The sequence below is a fragment of the Pleuronectes platessa genome, chromosome 19 (genome assembly GCF_947347685.1).
Source record: "Pleuronectes platessa chromosome 19, fPlePla1.1, whole genome shotgun sequence".
Lineage (NCBI taxonomy): Eukaryota > Metazoa > Chordata > Actinopteri > Pleuronectiformes > Pleuronectidae > Pleuronectes > Pleuronectes platessa.
The window spans coordinates 9,634,481-9,653,607 of record NC_070644.1 but is presented as its reverse complement, the minus strand read 5'-3'; the positions used below and the strand labels follow the sequence as shown (position 1 = coordinate 9,653,607).

Here is a 19,127-nt window from a genome sequence, read left to right as displayed (position 1 = left end):
ATTTTTTTTTTTTGTTGTTGCAGCCCCTGGGGGAGTGTGTGTGGGTTGTGTGCATGTGTTAGTCACTGAACTTGATGTGTGTCATATGTGCACTCCACAGTATCAGAGTGTGATATATATTTTTTAAATATCGCATCGATGAGATGGAGTGTGCATATTTATAAAGATGAAGATAAATAGGTGTAAACAAGCTTGATAGAGTTCCTCGTCTTAAAAGTTCCAAAAGTCACCACCAGGGTGCAATGTTGCATTAAGGAAAAAAACGAGAAATGACTGCTGGTGTAGAGGGAAGCTCTCACTGTTGTCTCTAAAGAAAGGATCAAGTTTATCAGATGGAATATTAATATGTAAGAACAAAATAAACAGTTAAAGAGTTAAAATAAAGGATGATGAATGTTAAAATATATATGTAAAGAAATGTTTCCAGCTTATGGAGGTTAATTAGATTCTTACAGATTGAAACAGACAAGAGGAAGGACAAATGTCTGAGGGATGTGAGTTTGAGTTGACCTTTAGAAGCAACTTTCAGCAAGTTAAAAGAAGAAATGCAACCTTCCTCTGGTATGTTTCTGTCTGGGTTCCGGCCGGGTGAACCTGACCATAACACAGTGCTATATGTCTCACAGACTCTATACATCAACTGCCTCATCAATGGTTTTGCATTTTATGGTTTCGTTGGAGAATCAAAAATAGAAATTGTTTATGAGCAGCACGCCATCAGGGTGCCCCCAGTTTTGATGGTGTTTTATACCACAATCATCTTTTTGGATATTCTACTGGCCATATGGGGGCAGCAGAAACATGCTGCAAACACGGACAATTAAGTTGTATGAATACATTTCATGCCTATAGACTCATCCAACAGATACAAATCAACAGTAGAGCCCTTTTCAGACGTGAAATCTGGAGAATGTCCGTCAGATTCTGTCCGGACATACTCCAGAGGTTTCCTTTCACACAAATCAGAGTGCAGCAGGAGATTCTCCACTCAGACTCATTCACAACGACACAGAAATCTCTGGATTGATCAAATGAGGGATATTGCAGCAGGTAGATTCAGGATGTAACGCTTTAATTCTGCTGCAGAGATCACATGGTTTTATGTACAGCACATCAGCTAAGCTAAAAAGCTCAAAAACTCTATTGGCATCATTGTCAGTGTCTCCAGTGTATGACATCACTTCATTGTTTTCATCTTCAGTCGTGTGTTAGAAGCGTTGTCTCCCCGACTCGCTGGAAGTGAGTCCCGCGGAGGATCTTCTGTTGAGTTCTCACATCAGCTCATCCAGAGTTTCTGCAGACTTTTAAGTCTGGCAGGAGAACGTCTGCGGAACAGCTTGTGGTTGTCACTCTGACATTTGCCTTCACACATGCAGCCCTTCAGGTGATTGTCCGGAGGATCTCTGGGGTTTGGTGGATGTCTGAAACCAGCTTAGGATTCATTTTAAGTCAACTTTGTATTTGCTTAATGAATTTAAGCTCCATTATCCTGTATCTATCAAAAGAAGAGCCAGAAATATTTGACATTTCTACATGTATTGGCTGCTAAATGTCACTTCACCAGCGAGTTGCTAACTTTGTCTATGACTACTGTTTGTGAATCCAGTTGAATTTTAATGCCTTTTTCCCACCACTTTAAATAAGAAAGCACGATTAGTGTCCTTTTGAATCTAAATGGCCTCTTCAGTTCATTTTTCTCCTGTATGATGGGACTGCCCTCCCTCGCTTCACATCTGTTTACACACACAGCCGTTTCCACTTTCCTTTTTACTCTTCCGAAAGCCTTCAATATAACACTGAAGTGGAAGTCTAATGCACGTCTCTGCTTCTTACAGTATTGCTACTGCAGTTATTCACAGAGTCGCTCCCAATGCTATGCAGCAAACTACAACTATCAAACATTCACCTCTGATCAAATGTACAGCGCAGTAAGAGGTCCAAAGTGAATGATACATATCTGAACAGCAGTGACTCAAGCCGCAACATCATTTAGTCATAGTGCCTGAGGCGTAGTGTCATCTCTGTCCACTAGAAGAGGGTTTTTTTTCTATCTGGGATTCCAGAGGATTTCATGATCTGTCCCGAAGTCCCCAACTGTCCAAATGCCCTGACTCAAAGGCCATGAGAACAGCAGACCCATTGAGAATATTTCAATTCCCAGAGGCTTCCTCTGTGAAGAATCATCCATTCTAATCGCATGAGTTATCTCCTATCAGACAGACCCCCCCCCCCCCCCTGCAGTGTCTCATGGGAGTAGATGCAGCTCCAGTTTGTTTACAGATGGCCGTTTCTTGCGTCACAAGGTCACGGTGTTTCATGTGCAGCATTCCATGTCCTACAGATATAATAAAAACATGCTGAAGGACGGCTGCGGACAGATGGCTCTTAGCTAACACTGTTCATCTCATGTGGCTCCTTCACGAAACATCTCCCTTTCTTTCATTTGTTATTTAGTACTCTTAAAAAGGGGTGAAACATCATGATTGACAGGTTAGACTGACTCGTGATTGGTCAAACGTAGGTTATGTAAGGATAGTGGGAAGAAGTGGAGACGTGTCATCTATCTTTATTTAAAGTCTATGGTAGGAACAAAAGAACAACCAATTCAACAAATATCTAGTAACTTTTCAATACGTTCAATTTAGGGTCTAATGAAGGCTGAACAGGACACACATGTAATAGCATGATAAGGGAAAATGACTCTGGTTGAAATGCTCACAACACATATGGAAACCAAGGCCTTGTTTCAAGTCAAAAAGGTTGGAAACCATTGGTCCAGATGACAAAAAAGGGGCGATCAGTGCAATGTCATGTCAGATCCCGATGACTCGTGTCCTGCAGTCCTGCACAAGCGAATAAAATGTGGGAGGAAAATAATGGCGACAGGTTTTCTAGAAACATGTGATTGTTGCCTCTGTATTCAGACAAATGGCATTTGGGTGATTTGGACTGATTCATGTACGACCACCGAATCTTCCATTGATCGTTTGCTAAGAGAAAGTCTTTAATGACAGCGTTTGTCATCGACTCCAGCCTCCGATGCCGATCTCACAAATCAATAAATAATGTGCTTGGACTGGCCCCATATATACACAACCATCCAACATCTCAATAACCCAGCCAGTTTCATATTTGTTGACATCACCTCCTCCACATTCAGCACCAGGACATGTCCTCTGCCACCAACCTGCTCCCCAGTGGCACCACAACACACAGGTCAGATTCAGCCCCATTCACGGAAATCTGAGGTTGTAACTAACTCCTTTTCACCCCGCTGATTTGATTCTGAGGAAGTAATTATTGTTGACACAACCGCCGCCTCCCTCGTAGATTGGAATTCAACTCCTTATTAGTGCACAGCTGATTTCCCCGGCTCAGAGGAAGTGGCTGGGGACACATCTCAGTTCTGCGGAAGCTTTTGTATCTGTCTTGTGTCAGTGATGTTATCTATCATGGTCATCTGATTCTTCACACACTTTTGGTTTTCGCCAAGGTTGAACTATGTTTGCTGTATTTAATGAGACAGATTTAGATGCAGATCACTGTTACATGGAACATTACAAGCAACATTAATAAATAAACGCACCGTACTTCTTCTAGTCTTTACTTATATATATAAACTGCTTTCCAGTGCACATTATATCGCATATAACTACCGATATTTGGCTTTTATAACCCAGATGACAATCATGCTGAGGAATCTCTCTCATTTCAAGTTATTTTCCTGGTCATAAATCAGTAGCCCGGGTCTGGCAATTAAGCAGGTTGTGAGAAGAAGGCAAGGAGCTTAATGTTTGCATGACTGAGCTCAGGAATGTTCTGTACATGGCTGACACCTACAGCGACAGTATAAAGGCTTTAGTCATGATTCAACCTCCATCGTATCATTTTTCATTAGGAATTGTATTAAATAAAAACATGAAACGTCTTCTTAAGGAGCCAGTGTGAGACTATGGAAAGGTTAGATCACTCCCAAGTAAACAAGATGCACTTTCCACCAGTGTGTATACAGCTGGGTTTGCACCAAAGTGAGGATAGAGTCACTGAATAAATGTTTGTCAGGCTGCATGCACACACTCATTTGTACATGTCACATTGAGGACGCCTTAGAACTGGGGCACGCAGCCTCCTGTGTTTGCATGCTGGATTACTCACAGATCCTGTATGGAAAGATTCAGGATTTCCACATTATGTACCACGGCACCGTTTCACTGTATTTTTTTCTTGGCTTCTAAAACCTTTCAGAAGAGTGGAACACAGTGTGAATAAAAAATATTACAAAAAAGTTCCAGGTCCTTGTGTTAGAACCGGAAACGCAAGAGAAAGTTTGCTGCACCACTGGAGCACTGCTCAGCTAGACCTCTCATCTTAATACTTCCTCAAACAGGCTCTCTCTCTCTTTCTCTCTCTCTCGCTCTCTCACAAACACACACATGCACACATACACACTTTCCTCCTCCCTCCCCTATCCCTCCTCCTCCTCCTTTTCTACTCTGTAACCAACTTACACACATACACACACACACACACACACTCGTCTCACTGAGTGTGAGCGTCTCACCAGCGACGATGACTGGAGGAGTAAGTGCTGCATAAGGCTTCAGCATTGGGAGAGTGTGTGTGCACATGTGCGTGTTTGGGTGGACTCCCACTGTATAATGGTGCCCCATGTGTGACTGGGCTGACCACGACAGCCAAACGCTCCACAGCGGGGGACTCTTTTCTCAGCCTACAGATGGTGTGAGCAGTCAGGGGAAAAAGTTTTCAGCTCCCTCAGATCCACTCTGCTCGTCACTGAGAGTCGGCAGCAGCAGCCGCAGCAGCAGGAGAGGAGCTGAAGTACAACCTCAACCTGTCTCAGCCCAGGATTTCTGCTGCTGTTGATAGATTACCTGTCACTGGATTGGATAAACGGGTCGAGCATCACCACACACATCCCTGCGGAGGGATTCAACAAGGCTGATTGAAAGGTGAGTGAGTTTGCTGTTTGACCATGTACTGTTGCATTGTGCAGATTTGCCTCGGGTGTGTTGTTTCACCTGAGTGCTGTATGATTGTTTTGCCTCATAGTGCTTAACAAGGTGTGACATCCTCTGCCTTTAACCTTAAACAAGAGTAAAGAATAACTACCACAAAAAAAAACTATAACGGGGAACACAATGTCGAAACCTCAGAGGGAGCCACAAGTGAGGGATCCCTCTCCCGGGACCGACAGAAGTGTGATAGATGCCGCATTTAGCAGAGTACATCAACAAAAGGGAGAGGTGTATTAATGTAGTATACAAAAGAGAAGAATGTGAAGATGCTGTAGTCAAATATAAATTGCAGTACTAACATCACATTGTCTATATCGAATAGCAATACCTTTCACATGTTGTGCTTCGGTGGCCGCTCCAAGATCTTTTAAAGGCTATTTGTTATTTTACGTGGATTTCATTTGAAACCATAACACATACAGAGGAGGTCAGTAAGTGAATTTTACTCACTGACCTATGCTGAGATACAATCAGTGCTGCTAGTGACCTCTGCGACTAAAGGATGTGGTGGCTATAGGTTAATGGTTCATCGATGTGGTCTATTTTCCCAGTGTTGAACCAGTGACAGAGCTCATCCAGCCGTGTCACCGGCACAAAGTGTCATATTGACATGTGAGAAGAGATTGGGCACCATAGGGGGATAGAAGCACACGCACATTTATATAGGAGCTGGGACTCTGTCATCTTTATCCAAGGCTAGTTAGCAACATTGTTGGTGTGTAACTGAAACACTGATTTACTGTTGGGCAACAGTAGCAATGCCTCATCTGTTTGCTGGACTTTTCAGGTGACACAGTTAAAAATCCAGCAGCTCTGCCTGACCAGCGTTTTTCCAAGGACTTTCTAATTCTGGTGCAGGACATACAGATGGTGAGACCTGTGCATGTGCCATCCAAAACACCCCCCCCCCCCCCCCCCAACCCTCTTTCCACCCTGTCTGGCTGTCGGCTAAACAAGCAGAGGAGAAACTCGATTACGTCTGGATTAATGTGCTGTGTGTGCTGCATGTGTGAGGATGACTCCACATGCACAACACACCAATACTGTGGAGAGGAAGCAGGAAATGGGAGGGAAAAATAATGAAAGGAGGGTGAGGAGAGGACAAGTGTGTCAATGGAAAACGAAGATAGTGAGGAGAACAGAGCATAGGAGCTGAGGTAAAAGGAGGGAGCGATATGATGGACCCCGGGTGCCAGGAATGGCTGCAGTGCATGAGCTATGCTGCTGGAAAGCCCAGGGATCAGGTTCCCCGTGTCAGCTGCTGCACTCGACTGTTCCCAGGTCTGACTGTGACATCTGTTTATTGAGACAGAGAGAGGGATGGAGACGCTGACGGGCGACACTGCAGCAAAACTGGAGTTCAGATAGATTTAAGGGAAATCTCCATTCATCAGGCAACTTTCCGACCTGTTCACAAAGTAGCCTGCAAAAGACCTTGCAGCCTTGCCAAAAAGCACTGTAAGCACCATGGTCTTTTTTGTAGTTGTTTTATCCGATGGTGGCAGTCATGTCAGCAGATTGGGCTCCAACAAGTTTTGGCTCATAGAAATACAATTCCCGAACCTACCAGTGGTTGTCGTAGCCCACTTCTGTGGGACAGATAGATAGAGAGGCCCTTCTGCACCTACTGGCCTCCATCAGCTGGATCAATGAAATAAATGGGTGATAACAGCCATTACCCCCTCAAAAAATACATTGATTTGCCTCCCTTTTTTTACTCAGCTCAGCTGCTGGCAGACATTAAGACAGTATCTTCTCATCTAACTTTGTGCCAAAAGTGAATTAAGTGGGGTAAAAATGTCAAAGTACCCATTCTACATCAGTTAAATTAACTTAATCCAGGTTGAGATCACTGAGTAAATCTATAGCAAGGTGACATTTATGAAGGTTGAAATGCAGAGTCATCTTTCCACAAACCGCCACTGCGAGTAATATATCCGGGGGGGGGGGGGGATCCCAGGTGTGATTTTCAGTTCAGCCTCTCACTGTTTGACCTTGTGCGTCTTACTTTGTGAAAGAAAAATATCCTCGTCTCTTCACGTGTCTGCGTTAACAAAAGCCACATCCACAGGGTCGGCCATTCTGTAGTAACAGTCGACACTTAGAATGAGTCAGAGGCCGCTGTGAAGTCTTCACCCTCATCTCTGAGGCTCGGCTCGCAGACATACTGTGACACATGCTATGGAGGAAAATAGAGAGGGAGGGGTTGCAAAGCGGGTGAAGGGGTTACAAGTGTATCACACCAAAGGGCTGGATCGTAGACCGTGGTGGGGGCCACATATGGCGTCTAAATCCGTGCGTAGACGAAATAAGACCCTGACTCATCACATTGATTCATACAGGAAAGCCCGAGAGTTTATTAGGCTTTTCAGCAAAAGGGAAAATTTATCGCCCTGAACTAATCCTTCCGGGTTTGTGATACTTTTCACTGTCCGCCCTCACCTCCCCTCCTCTGTTCCTGCTGCCATCCATCCACCGCTGTGACTCACAGTGGGCTGTGGGTAGTGACTGATCATAGATCTACCCCACAATAAAGGTTTGCTTCTCAGATGCTGTGTGTGTGTGTGTGTGTGTCTGTATACATGTGTACGTGTGTGTGTGTGTGTGTGTATGTTCAAGCTTTTGTTACCTCTTAAGGACCTTTTCCAGTACAAAGACTGACCTTGTCAAGACCCATTGACCTCATGGGGACCACAGCCTGGTCCTAATCAGACAAAACGTCTTTTCTGAGGTTCTAGTTAAAGTTACGGCTATGATGTGAATTGTGGTTAGGTTAAAGTTAGGGCTCGGCATGAATGGTTAAGGATGGTTAATTAGGTATACAGTTTTAATTAGGCTGTCCACAATGCAAAGACCCAAGATCGGGTTATAGGTTTTAAATAGGGTAAGGGTTAGGTGATGTATTATGCCAACGATAGAAGTACAGAAATGTGTGTGTGTGTGTGTGTGTGTGTGTGTGTGTGCACGAGGCGTGAGTACCTCCATCTGTGACCACTTTGAAAACCTTCCTCTTTCACATCCTCCCCAGCGATTAGCACAGCGAGGAGCATGCCCTCCTCTCACCTCTCTGACTTTTCGGCAGGACTCTCAACAGAAACATGCGGCTCTCGAGGTAGCAGCTTTGGTAGCGTTGGGTTATATTTGTCTTTAACACATGTGGGTCACGGAGGCCCCACTGTTCAGACTCGGAGGGGAGAGGTTGCTCAGGGATATTTAAAGGGTTGACAGCACAGACTGGTAATGTGGAGTTCATGTTTCCTCTGTTGCATGTTTTGTTTTTGCTGTGAGCTGGGTGCTAGGGGAGGTTTGAGCATATACACCTACTAATGAGAATCATGGGTTATATATAGTGAAAGTGAAAATGGACGATGACAAATTTAAACTATTGGCTTTGAATGAATTAGCCTTTGAGAGATGGCTGAAACAGAGAACGAGCTTTAGTCATTGTCGAGTGGATTCAATTAACTGTGAAACATGCTGACTTGCAAGTGAGTCAGATAGAGAGACAGACAGATGGAATGATAGACAGATATATAGATAGATAGTTGGCATGGGGGGATCATTACTAGGGCCAGCGCAGAGAAAAGCCGCAGCTGAGGACTGAAGAGACACAGATGGTGACAGCACTCAGAATGTGAGGCAGGAAATTGTAGAATGATGTTTAAGCCATTCAAGACAAAATTTTTGATTAGGTGTAGCAACAGTAACTCGATGTTAGGAACATACTAAACTATCTTTTGTGAAAACTGTAAACTCACATCACATGATGTTGGACAAAATGCACTTAACAGGTTTATGTTTACCATCGGCCTGTGACCCTTCATAGCAACCACAGCATGGGAAAGGCAGTCGACCGAAGTCTGTTGGAGTTCAGTTTGCTGAGCTGCTCCCTCGCGGTTGTTTGGACCGACCACTTCCTGTGGTCACAGACGATTTTCTGCCACTGTCGCTGCCCGACACCAACATTTTCAGCAGGTTATAAGCAACACTCTGTGTAATCTTGGGGAATTTCCTCTTCTCTGTGCAGCTCAAACGTATCAATTTTCTGAGTGTTGTATTTTTACCCCCTCAAGTCTCCCCGAGCGCCATTTTACTGTCCAAAAAGGATGAGCCAGACGGTGAAGTGCAGGCCTCATCCCCTTCCCTCCCAACAGGCTCAATTCAGAGAGGTCATGCTTTTGTGTGCTGTCAGCCTCACTACTTTCCCATATGGGGAGCAAACAGTCCTTGTGTGTACAGACAACCTCGATGCTGTGAGACGGGTCCTCAAGGGGGACCTCAGTATCACATTTCAGAGACCTCTGCAACCTTCCATTCTAGTTCTTGGTATCCTTATTTCATCAGTGTGTTGACACAATGGTCCCCAGGATGTAGTCACCATGTGGCGGCTCTGAATTCAGTTGCTAAAAACAGTAGCTCTCGCTTTATTTAAATCTACATACGGAGAATTATCCTCAACTGTGCATTGTCCCAATGGAACCACACAAAATGCAGGGCCCGGTTTACATCAAATGGTTCTGTCACGGTAAACATAGCATCTGCATGAGTATGTAGGCAGACAAAGGACACATATACTTAAGTGTCCAAAAAAGAGAAATAGACTAATTGCAGCGTGACATATTTGTAGCCTTCTTTTCTTTTCACTTTTAGATGTGGGGTTTGAGCTCATTCTTTTTTGTGACTGCCACACGGCCGCAGATATGTTGCATCCTTCTCGGAAATTATAGTGCATGCCGCAAAACCTTAGGGGGCTGACTCGTGTTGTCCTTTAGAGTGAGCAGACCCTGTGTTTGTGTGAATGTGTGCTGTGTACTGAGCTGTTGTTGTTTAGAGTGAAGGTCGGAGTGTCTCTTCCCACAGATGTCTCACTATGGTGAAAGTTCTGAGACGTGCTGTGAGAAAAATTCCGGGGTTTCCTTGAACACTTCAGTCAGTGTTACTCAACAGTTGAAACAGATCTGTGTTACCACACATAATCAGATGGTCATGTGTAAATTTGCTGCATTAACTGGAAATTAAATCCTCCACTCCGTCATACTGCCACCAGAGATCAGATTCAATGGCACGACCGACCCAGAGATTGATCAAAACTGGCCCTCTATATATAAAAGTTTTCATATTTCAGGCGGCCTTGAAAAAAGTACATATCCTATTTCTTTGTTTTCAGTGCGACTTTTCTAATGTCTTTGTCAAGGTTGTTGAATTACATTACGATTACGCATCCAGCTTCACTGCTTATTTTGGAAACTGAGGCTCAGGGGAGAGAGACAACGCCTGCTACGCAACCAGATGCACATGTAGTACCTGCACAGTGTGTGTTGCACCTGCAGGTGTAAGGAACACAGCTTTTTAATGTGCTGAACGGACAAAACAGTCGGGTAGTTATGTGTCTGGAGTCTTTGCAGTCGCTTCGTAAATGTGCAAACAGCCACATCTGGGACCTTCAGGGAGAAGTGTGTGCAAAAACAACGGCTAATTTGACAACTAGGTTTGAAAATAGGTCAGCTGTCTTCGCCTTTAAGTCCTTGTTAGGTTGTTGTTTTAACCTTAAGGGAACTAAACCAGTGCAGTTGCTCTGCCGGTGTGCCCAAAATTAGCCCCTGTAGCCCCTCCACTGTTAGGATTTATTATCATGTGCCACTCTAACAAGAAGCCTGGGATAGTTACCAAACTGAAAAAGTCAGAGGGGTGAGTCAATGAGAAAATGATCCAGCAAATCGAAAAGTCAGCAGCTTTAGATGCAACTGCAGCTGAAAATCCATGTGGGTTAACTCTGTACTTCAGTAGTGTGAAATGATGAAATGGTTTAGGAAGCTGAGTCTACAAAGCTAAACAATATCCTACCTACTTAAAAACTTGGAATCGATACGACTAGTGGAAATGGTTTGACAAACAGATATTCGTTTTTTTTCATGAGACTATGGGCATTAAGTAATCTATATATGGTAAATATGTTTTAGTAAATATAAAAAACATATTTTTTTCTAAATTAAGATGAATAATTAATAATCAAAGAATGATATATATCTGTAGGATTTAGCATTGTCGGGATCAATGCACCAGTCTCTCTGATTGGACGGTATGAGTGGAAAGGCTCATGGGACAACTGGTTTTATGTTTGCCAGTTTGATTGGGTCCCGTCACTGCTCACACGAATAAAGTTCATGTTGAAGCTGCACAAATCTTTTTGTTTGTTGTAACAAACCTTACAAAACACCGGTTTTGAGTTAAATTAAAATCTGTTTCTCAGTATGCTAACTTCCATGCAGACTCGCAGTAGAACTCATAACCTAATGCTGATTCACTGTATATATTAGCTGAAACCAACATATTGTTTTTCATCAGGAACACTAAAATGAAGATGAATCATTTCTTCATGGCCACGATTCATCATAGTGTTACTGAATAAGACAGAGGACCACTAACTCTTCAAAATAAATTGTATTCCTACTCCCTGGAAATTTATAACTTAGTAATGATTACGCCTTCTGTCCCTGTGTAGCAATTTATTACCTCTTGACTAGAACACAGTGTGATGTCAAATTTAAGTAGTGTTTCTACTCTGCAGCCACCTCAGAGAAATTCACATTAAGAAACACCAGAGTTATTTACTATTTCACTTTGTGGCAGCACAAGGCCGGGTCCCTGCACTGCAGTTAACTACAGTCCCCAGTGCAGGAGGCATGCAATTGGAAAAGGGCTGTGGCACCAGATTGGCAACAAAGGAGGTGACTCCATCAAAACAATGTGTGCACCAACCCTAGACTGTGAATTACACTTTATGTGTGTGTGTGTGTGTGTGTGTGTGTGTGTGTGTGAGAGAGAGAGAGAGTGTGTGTGTGTGTGTGTGCGCGTGTGTGTGTGTGTTTGTGTGTCCATATGTGAAAATATACATTGCTCAAGCTAAAAAGAGTATTTAAGAGCGTTATATGAGCCAATATAAAGACTTTCCTAAATAATGATGATAGTAATGATAAAAGATTCCACTGTTGACGATAAGCATTGCACACTTTCTTTTCTTTAGTTTTGAAGGTGAAGCAAAGATTAAGTAGGGAGATTATGGCTATCACTGTGCAGAGAAAATCCCTTCTTTCTGAGAGGAATGCAGAGGATCAAGCATGTTTCTGCATGCACATGCATACAGGACACACTCATTGGATTGTGTGCGTGTGTGGCAACATTTTGAAATCACCGTAACAGTCCCTGCTGCACTTGCTGCGCCATCGCCTGCCTCACCGCTGGACTGCATCTGGTCCTCATCTGCACCTCATCTGGACCTGTGGGGGTGTTTGGACGTGCACCAAGCCAAGCTCGGCCTGAGCCACTGATAACAAGGCCGTGCTCAAAGCCAACAGCAGCACTCACTGAGGAGAAGCGTGTGTCCATGGATGATGCAGCGGCTTAAACCATATGTGCAAGCTGGTTTATTGCACGCATAGTGTAGCGGTGAATGTGTTGATGTGTGTTATGGTGCGTTTGAGGAAGCAGGGGGGTGGGGTTTTGGGGAGGCAACATGTGTGGGAGGGCGAAACAAAAGAAAAAAGAGAAAAAGACGTTCGAGGTTTAGTCTGTGGTCTTGTTATCTGGCTCGTGAATTCCTCCTCCCACATTTTCCCTACTGTCAAAGTCTCCTTTGCAACACTCAAATCTGTCTGACCCGAATTTCATAACACTCCTCGAAAGACAAACTGCAGTGTGGATGGCAAGTTGTGTTGAAGAGTTCACATCTCGAAACCATAAAAACGAAATAAAGAACAATAACCCCAAACACATCCCTTAAGCTCACCTTGAATTCTGCTAGAAATTTAAGAATGATCATTGAAACACTCAAGAGCAAAGTGTGTTGTCAGGACTAATGTTCCAGTCAATCAGAATAATCAGAAGACTGTAGTGTTATGAAAAAACAAAAATCATTTAAAATGAGCTGAGAGAATTTGACATGTTGATGTTAAGCTGATTCCTCTGTTGGTTAAATTCTTGAATAATGTTTGGACTTAATATTCACTGGTATTATTATGCCTCTGCACTGGTGACAGCCCGAAGCCAGAGCTTTATGACTTCAGGTTATACGTTCCTCCCTGTCCTATCAACTTCAAATTTGGGAAAAACGATGGACTGAAGGATGACTGGATTCAAACTTTGGTGGTCGAAGGTCAAGGTCACTGAGACGTCAAGTTCTTTGGAGTTTGATATTTCAGGAACACTCAGGGAATCTCACAAGTTTTCCTTTTTGCCTTGTGAACGTGTTACGCCTCAAGAGAAGTCAAGCACAGATTAAGTGATTTGATTTGGGGGTCAAAGGTCAGAGGCTGTGGTGTTCATGTTTCTGGCCCCTTGAACTTGCATCTCAAGTCTGCCTTTAGGGACGTTCTTCACATTTTCACCAACTGCCACAGTGACCTTGTGTGAAGCTGGACAGTTTCTTCATGCAGACTGAAACTGCACTGGTTGGTGAAGGCATGCAGCCACTGGGCAGTAATTCTAGTTTTAAAGGATTTCTATTCTAAATGCCCGTTCTGTGGGAAGTATGAATTCTGCATCCTCTATGTTGCTGTATGTGTTTGTTTACCTCATATTCCAAGAAGACCTCTTGGAACCTGCAGTTTCTGTAAAGAGATTCCAACTCTTGTGTCCGTCTGCAGGTCAGAGCTGCTGTAATGGAGGACCAGTGTGTGTCCCACAGCAGTCCCCAGCACAGCGGAGGTCCGGCCGGCACCGACGTTCAGAGGCAGGGGTGGCCGCATGTCATCAGGTGTGGGTGGCTCAGGAAGCAAGGAGGCTTTGTCAAGACTTGGCACAGTCGCTGGTTTGTGCTGCGAGGGGACCAGCTGTACTATTACAAAGACGAGGAGGAGACCAAAGTCCTGGTAAGGCTGTGAACACACACACACCGAAAGTCTAATCCTGACTTATCTTGAAATCATAGCACCACACACACACACACACACACACACACACACACACACACACACACACACACACACACGATCACTGGCGCTGATCACTCAGTTTGGAATGAAAACTCACAGCAGATTTCAACAGTTGTCAGCTAAGTCAAAAAAATCCATTTGATCTCTTCTGAGCTGTTCAAGTGAGCAAACAGATGGAAACGTACTCACTGGGAAATCAACTCCCCGTTTACTCAACATTTACTCAACTGTGAACACAATTTTGTCATGCGTTACTTACCTAGTTTACTTAAGTTGTTCCACATTATGCTACTTTGCTCTACTCCACTAAACTAAGGAGATAAATGGTGTAAAGTTTACTCGACTATATTAATCTTGCAGGAGTAGCTCCTTACTGAGCTTTGAAATAAAGATACAAAATCTGTAAAAGCTAAGTCTTTTTCATGAGCTGTCTCCTTTAGGCTTTCTATTTGGTTTCATTTAAATAACAATTGAAAGGTCTTTTGACTTATTTCTTTGTGTGGATCTTTTGTTGGACGTCTCTTGTGTTTATTGACTTTGCGTTTGGTTTCTGGATTCATGTCTCTGCTTGAGATTTTTTTTTTTTTTTTGTGGTGACGTTTATAAGTTACATATATATACAGTATATATATACAGTATATTGAGTATTGCCAATTAATGAAACCAACCCGTCTACATTCCCTCCTTGTTCTGGACATGACAACTATTTAGTGCCCAAAGAATCACATCAATATTAGCTTTAAATGGGGATAATTGCAAATTATTCAAAATAATATAAAACTTGTTAGGATGGCAAAAGGTGCTGTAGATCTTTACATGGCAGACTAATTAGCATTCTACAATACTTATAGTTCACTTTCATGATCTACCTCTGTGAATATAAAACTACATTGCTGTATCATACTTTTGCTAACAAAAGGGGTCGTCTGTCATCTTCGCTCCACTTTCTGTTATTACATTATTTCGTGCACATTATGTTAGTTTGCTGCCATCATCCCACTGAGCAGAGGCAACGACACAGACCCAACTCTTAATCCGATGAGTCGCTGTTTGGGCCGTTTTTTCAAGTGAACTCCTGAAGCCAACGCACAAAAGCTACAGTTGAATAAGAGGAGACGATGAGTAATTCTGGCAATAAGACCGCGTCGCTAACGTTACTGTAACCAGGTGGCGTCTCTCCCTGAGCATGTGTGGAGGGAACAAAGAAGCAGCCACACATAATCTCACCACAGACATGTGGAAGACACATGATTGATTCCACAAGTTCAGTTCAATGAGCCGATGTATGTTTTTAACAAACTCGTCTCTTCTGGTGAAGTCGGACGGATGACTGCAATAGAATCTGGTCTCATTGATTAATGCTATTTCTGTTTAAGGGCTGTTCAGGGATCAGTTTGCTGTAGGATTAAGTGTCAGTGAGTCAAGGACAGCTGAAAAACAGAGGACAGGGGATATTAAAGGAGGGGTTTGACATTTTGGGAATAATGCTTAATCGATAACCTCTATATAGCTTCTACCAGACAGAAAGATTACACACAATAATATGACTGTTATTTGACAAAAAAGAATGATCCCCAAATATCAACAACCTCCTTTTCTAATATCTATTCCATCCCATCGATATCCTGTCTTTTTTTTTCATGGGAAAACACTGGAGCACAATTGAAATCTTCATGCTGCTCATCTACCCACACTTTTACTTTGTCTGGCCGCCTTCCCAGCGTGCTCAGCTGCCGCCAAGCCCAGGCCACATCAGCAGCAGCAGTCTCTGAAGGTTGAAGCAGCAGACCTGAATCTGGGCCGCCGGCCAGAGTCAGAGAAAGGAGATTTTTCCTTGTTGCTATTTCTGAGCAGCTCCATATTTAAAGTTACGTTTCAGTTCTCGGTGCAGTGAACATCCTGAGGGAATGATGCATACAACGTGGAGTAATTCTTCATCATATGACAAGAAACAATTAGTCTCGCTTTTAAATGTCTTCTCATCTATATTTATACGCCCAGAAATACTATACTATATCAATGTCTGTATAACTTCAGGTACCTGAGTAACACTCTGCCCTTATGTGCAACTTTCCATTCTTTTGCTCTTCTTCGGAAATACAGCAGACATAAATTTCAGATACCTTAACCTGCAACTTCTTTTTGCAGAGAGTGGGGAATTCAATTAAAGTAGGTCAGTCACAGGGAAGTGCATTGAAAGCCCTTAAATCTTCATGACCTCCGAAGTGGAGCAGCACAGAAACACCCAAACAAGATACAGTACCCGGCAGTATACAAGGTAACAATGGTACCGAGTTTTCTAACACCCTGAGAGAGAGAACGCAAGAAGGGCAAAGGAGAGGAGAGGAGAGGCAGCCTCGTCTGAAATTGTTCTAAGCCTTGAACGCTGATGTTCAAGATCAGGGCAATAATATTCAGTCACACAATAAATCGTAGTGTGTGTGTGTGTGTGTGTGTGTGTGTGTGTGTGTGTGTGTGTGTGTGTGTGTGCTGTACATTGGAGTTAAACTTCCCTGTCCTGAGCCGTCCTGGACCACATGATGCAGAGGTGTGAAGCCAAATTTAGATCAGCGATTAATTAATACTCTCACTTCCGATGAAGTCTCCATTTATCTTGTGTCACATTAGCCTAATTGCTGCCTCCTCCAGGGGAGCAGGGGCCATCGGAACTCAGACACGTCACACTTTTGGCTGCGTCAGAAATGTTTCCCAGTTTGATAGTTCTAGTGCATTCAGGTGGTGTCAGAAGAATCCGAAAATTTGCTCCAGATTGGGAAGATTCATGTGAACGCCACCTCGAGTAAAGTTCTGCAAAAGGTTTGGTAGATGAGTTGCAGAGTTGCTGAAGTGCTCACTCATAACCCTATTAACAAAATTTTACTCTAAATAGTTGCTTTTAAATGTAAATTTACACGTTTGTCACTTGCAATTTACATTCTAGACATTTTGTATGATTAACGTGCACATGTTTTATATTCCTGATGTGCTTTTTCTTTGCTCTTTGTTAATATGCAGACATTAGAAAGAGGATTCAAGCTCTTAACACATCAATACAGAATATTGAGATTACAGAGTTCAGCTTTTTTCCACATTGCAACCTCAAAGCACATGAACCCACTAAAGCCGGAACAACCTCTTCACAACTAGGGAGCTGTGACTTTCAGAGGAGCACGTAAACACACCTGTCAGTGCATATTTATATACTATTGATTTGACCTGCTTTAACCTTAGTGGCAGATCATTAAATGCTGATATGAATTGTTTTTGTCTCTGCTACATAAATTTCTGTTAATGCAGACGCCAGATCAGATCGGCAAAACCGATTATAACATTTAAATTCCCTTTAAAAAGGAATAAAATTGTTTAAACTGATATAATATGAGGGATTTTTTCACATACTGCTGCTCAGAGGACTTCTGATGTTGGTTGATGGAGTTATTCTGCGGGCGTATGATTATTGTCAGTACATTGTCAGTATTGTCAGTGCTGTGTCCCTGCTGTGTTCCGTGCAGACGGGCCAAACCTCTCTGAGCAACGTGCGGAATCTGAAGAATGGCAGTCAGAGGGGGGTGAAGGGTCAGTGAAAAGCATGCGTCGGGTTTGGCACGTGTGGGCTCAGCGTCAACATGCCATCTGCCTGCCCACACTCGTCCGTGGAGATGTATTAGCACGCAAGCATGCATGTGCTTCACACACACACACACACATACACACACACACACACCATAACATGCACTCAGATTTCATGTGGCAGAGTCATAAACAAAGACAGAATTCATCCAGTGAGGGACTTGGAATTACAATTGTAATTTAAACGCCTCAGCATTGGATCTATATGCCAGGGAAGCAAGTGAATGGGAGAATTGTCAATGAACACATCGAAGCATTTCTATTTTATTGTAATGTAGGAATTGAAGAGGATATTAGAATTCTAAGACGTACAAAGCCGGTTAATTAATATTCATAGTATGAGGGGGGCCAGACAAAATGAACTGAAGCAAAAGTGGTTGGCTGCTATAATGAGAAATCACATTAAATCAATAATTCAGCAGTGCAACAATGCTCTAGAAACCCTCTGTTTCCTCTGCCTGAGCTGGGAACAGCTTGACCTTGGCATTTAACAGGAGTAAATAAAATGTTCTTTCATTATTCACACGGAGAGACTGTGTCAGTGCTGCATTCATGAAACATTAACATTGTGCCCGTTCTTCTGACCTCCACAGCTCGCTCACGAAAACAGACGGCGGTTCCACTTCTGGCTTTTACGGCATCAAGTGATCACAGGCACTATATTGTGCTTTTGCATGTGTGAGCCCCGTTATTCTCTCATGACAGTCTTTATTGTTTTTATGTGTCATATTCTGAATACAGAACCAAACTTGAGTTTCAAATTAAAGTGCAAAATTAAATGTTACATTACTCCATCTTCTCCTATTCATGTCATTATTTCTCTGGTTAAAGAATGACATTTAAGCAATTACCTTTTTTTTCAGCAGGCTCAATGCATAAGAGCAGGAACAAATTAAGACATTTCTGGTTGTCAGTGGTCCAATAATACGCCCATTAAACTCAGAGACTGTTCACTTCGATCCCTATGTGGTTCCTGCATGTTTGATAAGCTCTGAATCGATGGAGGGAAAAGCCAGTTCTCTCTCGCTGGACTCCCAACAAGTTCTTGCAAGAACTGTTTTCTGAGCTCTTCTATCTGCCCCTGATACCTGAGGTGGTAACTGGGCCCTGCTATGAATTCCAGGTATGTGCAGGTGCAGTAGTTTTATACGAGTTACAGAGCAAATTTCCTCACCAGAAATGAGTTAGCAGCCGGTGCAGGAGCGGCACGGAGACCTGAGTCACATCGGAATTCTTCACACACAGTGGTGGTTTCAGCTGGAATCCCAGAGGCTCTGTCTGACTTAGAATACTTCACTTTTCAATGGCTGTATATTAGCTCCTGTGTTGTGCCACAGACGAGTGGATATGACTATGGATTACACGGTTACTTGTGAAAGATGTTGCTCCCAGTGACAAACATGCAGCTCTACGAAGCGTTTCAGCCTCTTTTAGCTCATTGCTTTAGTTTTTTATTCAACACCCTTAAGGCTCATTCATGCTGCCATAATATATGAAATGACACAACAAACATGGCGACGGTCAAGGGGAC

At 43.1% G+C, this 19,127-nt stretch overlaps 1 protein-coding gene across 2 annotated transcripts in view; it reads left to right on the top strand.

The window, feature by feature from the left end:
* The first annotated feature begins 4,399 nt into the window (after window positions 1-4,399).
* Window positions 4,400-19,127, top strand: part of arhgap24 (Rho GTPase activating protein 24) — a 62,366-nt gene continuing 47,638 nt past the window's right edge. Inside the window, exons 1-3 of one of the 2 annotated variants that reach the window (XM_053411080.1) lie at window positions 4,400-4,970; window positions 5,824-5,906; window positions 13,679-13,903. In XM_053411080.1, coding sequence (XP_053267055.1) covers window positions 5,904-5,906; window positions 13,679-13,903 — 228 coding nt within the window. In that variant the 5' untranslated portion in view covers window positions 4,400-4,970; window positions 5,824-5,903. The remainder of the gene's footprint in view (window positions 4,971-5,823; window positions 5,907-13,678; window positions 13,904-19,127) is intronic. The other variant, XM_053411081.1, reaches the window with a different exon arrangement.